Consider the following 8,674-nt stretch of genomic DNA (forward strand, 5'->3'; position numbering starts at 1 on the left):
GACTCATCACAGACCTATAGGACAGGGTAAAAATGCTCCATCGGCTTTTCGAGGCTGTAAATCTTTATGGAGGCAGATTGCTTCATCTTTCTCCCATGGGGTACATAGTAGATTTTGATCTCAGTCCTTTCAGTTATTTGGCCAATGCTTTACCCACTGTGCTAACAAGGATGCTTTTACATCATTATGCAACTGCTAAATTACATCATTGCATAACTGCCAAACCAATGGGCAAGCAAAGCCCAACATATAACCTTAACCATCACAGCCTGTGTTACTCTGGCCTTACACCTCAGCAGTCATTGCTACAAGGCTTATATCATTAATTCACAAAACAGTCATTTTGTACTATTATAAATGCAAAATGTTGGATAATAGGATGATGAGATAGTGACGAGTAGGTGAACAGAAGTGAATCATTTTATTAATTCATTATAAAGTTGGATCATGCCATTTTCCTCAAAACTCTCCCCTCAATTCTTCCCATTTTAGTTTAATGAAAAGCAAAATCAATAATTCCAATACTTTCTACAACTCTGGTATAAGCTGGACTTCTCTGACCTCTTTGATCTCGTATTCCATGTTTCTACCCAGTACTTCCTCTGTACCGGCCATGACACCAGCCATGTGCCCAGGACACTCATCAGGTCTGTTCTCCCCCAGGGCCGTTTCCCTAGTTGGTTTCTTCTTTGTCGTATCTTCTTCCCAGACGATGACTAGTTCTCTCACTCCCTCCTCTTTTTAAATAAAAACTGTATTTTTACTGAGGCCCACTCTGAACAAGTAAAGATGTTACTCTTTAAAAGTTTTTATTGACAATGATTCAGGCGCCATACAATTCAGTGATGGAAATATATTAAAAAGTTGTCCAGTCATCACCCAAATCAGTCTTGGCGCACTTTCTTCATTCTTGTGCCCATTATTATTAGCTCCCCATCACTCCTTAATATTCCCTGCCATAATCCTAAGGAGCTATTAATCTAATTATTGTCTCTATGTCTTTACGTATCCTGGATTTCATATCAAGAAAATCATGCAAAAACTCCAATGATGCCAACAACATAAAAACACAGACAAATCTCAATCCAAGAGAAAGTTGAGGATAATAGAACAAATTAAAATCTGGTGCAAATTAAAAATGGGTCAAAAGGGAAAACAAAAATATGTTAAATTTTAACCTAACTACATGTGGAGTGATCCATTCTGTCTCAGGATAAAACTATTTCCCTCTCTGGTCAATGCTTAATCCAAGTAGGGGCTCTGCAAATGGATTTTGGACTTGCACTGTCATCCATAGCCTTCTGCAAACAGGGTGCTCAAAAATTAAGCTCTATACAATTCTTTCCTCTGATTTTGGACTTTTCTTATTCACAGTCATTGGATCACATGGGCTGATGCACTCCTTCTATGTGGACTAAGCTGACAACTCATTTAGATGTCTGCTTGTTTGAAGATAAGCCTTTAAGACTCCAGACACTATATTCTTTCTGAGAACCAGGCACCATTTGTTTTTTTCACCACATTTTTCTGTAGCACCCTTATTTTCAGTGATCACTTCATGAGGGCAAGTATTGAGCAGGGCCATATGAAAGAACTAATTCTTCTTAGATTTGGGTTTATGCTTAGATATGAAGTCAAATCTAGTCCTAGAAAGTTTTTATATATCCTTGGTGCACCTTAGAGGCAGCATTGTCAGCTTGTTGAAAAAAAATTTAACAACCTCCATAAGACATTTAGCAATTCTAATAATAGTATCATTAATCTAGCCAATCGTGTAGATTTTAAAGTGATACTGAGAAAAGGAAAATATACATATATAGTAAAGCTTTTTAGATGAAAATAAATGGAATGTTCACTTACCTAGGTTCGAAACTGAAGTAGCTGAACACTTTAAGAAAGCAGGGTTAGACACCATGAAAAAATTTAGTAAATCATTCACTAAAGAAAAACTATGCCTGCTGGACTGATTCCACAAAAGGCAAAGAAAGTATGAAAACAGTAAGTATATGGCAGCTTTAAGTTGCTAATTATTGGACACATCAAAAGCAAGATATTTGAACCAAAGTTCACTGACTTCCAAATCCATGACCTCTGCTGTGTCCCACACTAGGGTGTTACAGCTCTAAGTCCAAAGGAGTATTTTAGTTCCTTTAATCTGAAACAGGTATGTTTAAGGTTAACTGTTTTTCTTAGTGAGGTTTCCAAATCATATAATTTTGATGTGATCTATGAAGAACAAAGTCTACCTAACAAAGATAAAATCTAGAAGCCAGGAGCCAGAGTCACCAAGGGCTGAAAAGAAACTTGGTAAAAATGCAAGGTTAGCAACATAATACTGAGTGAATTGTCCCCTTGGGAGTCTATAAGTAACATTAAACATTTCCTCAAGAATAGGCTGCCCCTCCTTGGTTTACCAACCAACAAGATTGAAATCATCTTCTCAAGGACAGACATATCCCACCCTCTGATGGTCATGAATTCTTTAAAAAAAATAATTTTATTGGGGGCTCGTACAACTCTTATTACAATCCATGCATACATCCACTATGTTAAGCACATGTGTACATTTGTTGCCATCATCATTCTCAAAATATTTGCTTTCTGCTTGAGCCATTGGTATCAGCTCCTCATTTTTCCCATTCCCCCCTCTCTTATGAACCCTTGATATTTTATAAATTATTATTTTGTCATGTCTTACACTGTCCGACGTCTCCCTCCCTTCAACCGCTTTTCTGTTGTCCGTCCCCCAGAGAGGAGGCTATATGTAGGTGCTTATAATCGGTTCCCCTTTTCTACCCCACTTTCCCTCCACCCTCTGGTATCGCCACGCTCACCACTGGTCCTGAAGGGATCCTCCACCCTGGATTCCCTGTGTTTCCAGTTCCTATCTGTACCAGTGTACATCCTCTGGTCTAGCCTATTTGTAAGGTAGAATTGGGATCATGATAGTGGGGGTTGGGGGAGGAAGCATTTAGGAACTAGAGGAAAGTTGTATGTTTCATCGTTGCGACACTGCACCCTGACTGGCTAATCTCCTCCCCACGACCCTTCTGTAAGGGGATGTAAGGGGATGCCTGGGGCCTTTCTTACTGAGGGAGGTGGATGGCCACTGCCTTCCTTGCTGGGATGCAGGGACAGCTAGTTCCTCCATTGCTGTGATAGCCAGTTCCTTCCCTGTTGGGGAGTGGGAGCAGTTGGGGTCTTCCTTGACTTAAGGCAGGAACAGCCAAGGACTTCGTTGTCGGGTTGCAGGGGCAGTTGGGGCCTACCTTGCCAGGTTCTGGGGCCAGCTGGCACTTTCCAAATGGTGTCTCAGGAATACCCAGGCCCTGTCTTTCCACCATGTTGGGGCATCTGGAGCTTTCCTTACTGGGTTGCTAGGATAGGTGGGGCCTTCTCCCCTGGGGGCCAGGGACAACCAGGGCCTCTTTTGGCTGGGGTGGGGCCAGTTAGGGCCTTCCTTCTCAGGTTGCAGGGGTGCTGGCGCCTACCTTGCCAGGTCATTTTGTTTAAAATAGAAATTCTCCCCCCAAATCCCTGATTCCCCTTTCCCATATTTTTCTTACCAGGTCTTACCACCTACTCACACACTTTAACTTATTTTCTGTCATTGCCCTCCTCTACTTAAGTGCCCTGTATAATTAACTCACTCAAAGTTAAGTAACAAAACTTTTTTTTTTATTGTGGCATTTTTGGATGACATGTATAGATCATCTTAGGTAATATGCACCACTTATTTGGCAAGGCTCCGTAAAAGCAAAGGCAAAGGCTCAATTAGAGAGGAAAAGTGTTCATAAATGAGACCTTGAAGCAGTAGGTCCATCTCAAGTCAGCGAAAGAAGACGTGTGCAAAAAGACCAGGCTACGCAGCGGTTTCACTGGGGCCTCCCTCCCCTGCATTGTCAGTAAAAGCAGACAGTATGCAGGAAAGCCTGCCGGTACTTCTTTTCAAATTCCCGCAGCACCTTTTCGATCTCGTTCTCCATGTCTTCAGTCTGCTGGAGACTCTCGCACAGCTCACAAATGAGGAACGCCCCCAGGGTAGCGTCGTCCAGGGTGTCCTGGATGTTCACGTTGACCACATGAACTGGCTGATAGGTCTCCTGCTCCCGGGAATTAAGATCTACCAATACTTGGTCGTAGATTCTCTCTTCACAGGTGATGATGAGATCAAACACATCTTTGGATTCCTGGAACCTTTCTGGTCGGGGCTTTATTCGTTTATTTCTGTCCAACATGAGTAAGATGCCGGACTGCCCGTAGAGTTCTTTGTCCTTTATGCAAAGGTCATTGAACATTTCAGCATACGTGGTTCTGAAATCATAGACGTTTGGCTTATTTGGAGTGGGCCCGGGGAGCTTTACGTGGGAACCTGTCCCGAAGGATCGCACGTTGAATCCTCGTTTTTTGAGGATGTTGTGTGCCTCCATGCTACGGTTCTGGTTACTCGAGCACACCACTGCCACTCGCAAGGGCAAAGTTGGCATTATAGCTGCAAAAACAGTACCTTCAGCAAAAACAGTACCTTCGACAGTGGCAGCGGGGGCGGCGGCGGCGGCGGCGGCAGCGGGGGCGGCGGCGGCAGCGGCGGCAGGGACGGAGACAGCTACAGCGGCTTCCCAGCTTCCAACTCGCGGCAAATGCTCATGGTCAAAATGGCTGTGGCCGGAAGTTGATAATGCGGAAATGCCTGCAAAGACGTCATATAATGTAACAATTCGTTGGAATACAGTGTGGGCGTTCTCGTTCTGGGCCTCGGGCCAGTAAGAGTAACCAGTTAAGTATCTCTTCTGAGTAGCTGTTAATTTCGGATCTCTTGGCCTCAAAAAGCTAAGCCTTTAAAGACTTCCAGCTCTCTTCTATACGGTCTTCTCTGGCCTGTGGGCCTGTTGAGGGGGCAGCTGCAGAGGCAATGGGATAGGCAGCTGTCTAAGACCACCAACTGCTTTGACCCTCTACACTGCCAGTTGCCTGAGTTTCAGAGCAGCCAGATGTGCCTCTAGCCCAACTGTGGGGTCCAAGGTTTGAAGATGGGAGGTTCTTGGAAAAAAAGAGTACAGCAGTACTGGAAGTCCAGCCGTTTCAAGGGTCAGTGGCCACCTCCAAGTCCTCCTCCTTGCATAATGCTAATTTTGTACAATGACCAGGTTTTTAGAATCTAACCTTGTCAATAAGTAAAGTGGATGCTTTCTTCCTCCACCCACCCCACCCATAGCCTTCAATAAAAAATTGCTGTGTTGAAAATCAGTAATACACGATCCTTGCCTTGTGAATCCTGGTGTCAAAATGGTTATGCATTGGGCTGCTAACCACACGGTCAGCAGTTCCAAACCACCAGCCGTTCCCCAGGAGAAAGATGAGGCTTTCTACTCTCATAAAGAGTTAATCTTGCAAACCCACAGGAGCAGTTCTAATCTGCCCTATAGAGTTACTGTGAATCAGAATCAGCTCAATGGCATTGAGTTCGGTTGGTTTTGTTTGCTTGCTTCTTTGCTTATAAAGAAATACAATGAAACAAAAATACCTTTAATTTAGCTGTGTACCAGGCTGCGGGAGCCTGCAGGGAGCTGCGTGGTGGTCAAATTGCACAGGCAGAAGTGGTCCCTAGCTCCAGCCGTGCAGGGTGCCCATGCGGGGGGGTGGGGGGGTGGCTTGATCCGGTGGCATGGTAAAGGGTGGACAGAGGGCCAACTGGGAGCTTCTAGGAGGTGGGCCCATGGAGCCTCGGTCCACCTCCACCAACCCTGACAACGCAGATGACCTCGGTGGCCACCCTGGCCCTGGGCGACTAGAGGGAATGCAAAAGCGGCAGTGTGTCTCCTGTGAGGGCGCCGCCAAGCTCTGGCTGCACCACTTTGAAGACTAGGGCCTGTTGCCCCCTGTGGAGCAGTTCACTTTGAAGTCAGGGCTTCAGCAGACTTGCACAGACTTGACTGTAATTATAGCATTTGCAAGAAGCAACAGAATAGCCATTTCATTGTTCTAGCTTATCACCAGTCCAGCTCCTGAAGGGAGCTGAGAGCATGACCGCACAGTCAACACACACAAAGCCCAACCCCTCTTCTGGGAGAACTGGGGTGTTCAGCGTTTTTACACACCCTGCTCAAACCCTGGAGACGATGGAGTTGCTCCCCATTGCCTCAGTGAGGGGACTGTGTGGAGTGTGGTCATCAAGGAGTTCAACAGCAGCGACTGGGAGAAAGCGTTTGAAGGAGCACAAAACCATCAAGGACATGTCTTAAAAAGTGAACTTCTGCGTCTCACTTCCTGAAAAGGAGGAATGATTGGGGCTGGCGACCTTGCTGTCCGTGCTGCACCCCAGTGGTGCTCATGCATGTGGCTGACCTCGACTGTGGCTCTTTTGGCCAGCAGCCATCTCAATCTCTACCATTGGCTCTGGTTCTCAGTTTCTTTTGGCAGCTCTTTGTCCTTCCTCAGCGCAAAGGTTGATGTAGGGTCGTTGATATCCTTCTGGATCTTTTCAAATTTTATGTGATTTTTTAGAAAAAAAATTTAAACATGAGAATAGTGATTTCATAAATCGTTAAAGGTACACTCCTGAGCATATAGTTCAATGGTCAGGTTCCAAAGCAAGTTTTTGAGAATTTTCTTGTGAATGTACTCCGTAGAATCATCTAAAAAGTATTCCAACTGGTTAGCTTTCTAGTGGGCCCACTGGTGTATCTTTCTATACTGTACTAGCAACACTCTCCTGGGGTTTTCTATGAGAACAGTTCAGGAGCTGACAGCTCTACATTCTCAAAGTACTATCCATAGGTAGACTAATGATGATGGAAATAGTCATAACATGACTTCAGCTGCATACATTTTGAAAAGTCATTGTCATGTTCTGTGATAGTATAAATATTGAATATATGTTTATTTGAGAAGGAGCCCTGATGGCAATGGCATGGTAATTACGCATGGGGTTTCTAAGGACAAGGTCAGCAGTTCGAAATCACCCAGCTCTGTGAGAGAAAGACAGGCTGTCTATTTCAGTAAAGAGATACAGCCTCAGAAACGCACAGGGGCAGTTCTACTCTGTCCTATAGGGTCTCTGTGAGTCAGAATGGACTCAATGGCAGTGAGTTGTGTTGAGATAAGATAAACCAAAAATTGTGAGCATCAATTTGTGAAGAGATGAACTATTACTATGTCATATCATGTGCCCCCTTTCCATGTCTTCTTCTCCCACTAAGCCTATCTAGGTCTGTTAATAAGAACAGCTGGGATAAGAAGCTAAAGCACTCTTCTGAACTGAAGAGAACAAAAGTATTCATTTCTCCTCAGATTCCCTGAAAAGGTCTTCAAAATATAGATATAATTCAGAACCTAAATTTCATAAATTGACTTTGGCCAAAGCAATTTATCCAGATACACTATCCTTCTGCTCCTGTAACGTTTAGATTTGAAAAGAATTAATGTGATGTAAGTGTACTAAGTCTTAGGAAATCTATCATTTTTTAATCTTCTCTAGGAACAGGTTTATGAAAATAAATTTTGAGGTAATGGTTTCAACCCAAATAAAATGATTCTATTTAAAGACTGCCCAGCAATTTCATGTTTGCTTCTTTTAAGTTCATTGGCAGGTAAAGACAGTGAATCACTCTACCTCTGGTATAATGACATTATTAGGAAGGTGTCATCCCAGTGGTCACAAAACCTCATTGATGCAGAAATCAAAATATGAAATAAAATTATGAAAACTCCTGCAGCTTTATATATCAAGGCACATTCTATAATTATGCCAAGATCTAGATTTGTTTCAACTCTTTTTCTGTTCTCTGGCTCTGCCAACTAAATGGATGAGGGTTTCAGAGCCTCTCCTAAGGGACAGAGATGATACTCTTCCATTCTTGTATAAGTAGGCTAGTGTTATATTTCTCTAAACCTCCATATTGTGCACAAAATAAATGTAGCTGATTAGAGTCAGACCTTAAGTGCATGGTACCCGACCACAGAAATAACGTGTATGTGATTGTTTTTGTTGTGCTTATTTTAAAGAAGAAGAGCAAGCAATCCTTAGGTAACAGTTTTTTTGTAATAGATCTAAACACTCTACATGAGAATGTTTTATTTAATTCTTGAACTAACACTATGAAGTGGAGGTATTGATGATATTCTTATCTTATAAAGATGAGACAAGGGATACAGTTAGTGAATGCTGGAGCTGCAAATGTAGCACAGGCAGTCTAGTTACCGATCCCAAACCAGGTACACTTACTCCCCAGTTATTGGTTACCTTGGTATCTAACATTTCACATTTGTGACAATAGTAATACACCTAACCAAACTATTTTGTGCCTTCATGATGTATGTCTGGCAGTAATGAATACAGAGGTATGAGATGAGAGTCATACTAGCTGTGGTGGTTAAGGTCATGTGTCAAGTGGGCCATGATTCTCAGTGATTTGACAGTTGCATAATGATGCAATTTGGTAGTTATACAAGGATGTAATTTGGCAACACATTTTTATTTACCCTACTATATATGTATATTAAAAAAATAATTGCGGTTATCGCTTGGTGATTATGTTAGGGAAGGTTTTAATTAGATTTTTCTATAAAACAATGACTTTTCTAACTCGTATAAAATAAATATTTATTATTAAATGGGTTCAGAGCATTTAACTCCCCACCCCAAACCCCTCTAGGCAGGAGGAAGTCAAGAGGA

General features: G+C 42.9%; 1 protein-coding gene across 1 annotated transcript; it reads right to left on the reverse strand.

Moving 5' to 3' along the window:
* Nucleotides 1-3,732: 3,732 nt before the first annotated feature.
* On the reverse strand, nucleotides 3,733-4,487 carry LOC101661129 (RNA polymerase II subunit A C-terminal domain phosphatase SSU72-like). Its single transcript, XM_045295877.1, has one exon. It carries the CDS (start codon nucleotides 4,485-4,487, stop codon nucleotides 3,903-3,905), a length of 585 nt encoding a protein of 194 aa, XP_045151812.1. The 3' UTR covers nucleotides 3,733-3,902.
* Between the last annotated feature and the right edge of the window lie 4,187 nt (nucleotides 4,488-8,674).

This window comes from Echinops telfairi, unplaced genomic scaffold (genome assembly GCF_000313985.2).
Source record: "Echinops telfairi isolate 266 unplaced genomic scaffold, ASM31398v2 ScPeMD7_6080;HRSCAF=6971, whole genome shotgun sequence".
Classification (NCBI taxonomy): Eukaryota; Metazoa; Chordata; class Mammalia; order Afrosoricida; family Tenrecidae; genus Echinops; species Echinops telfairi.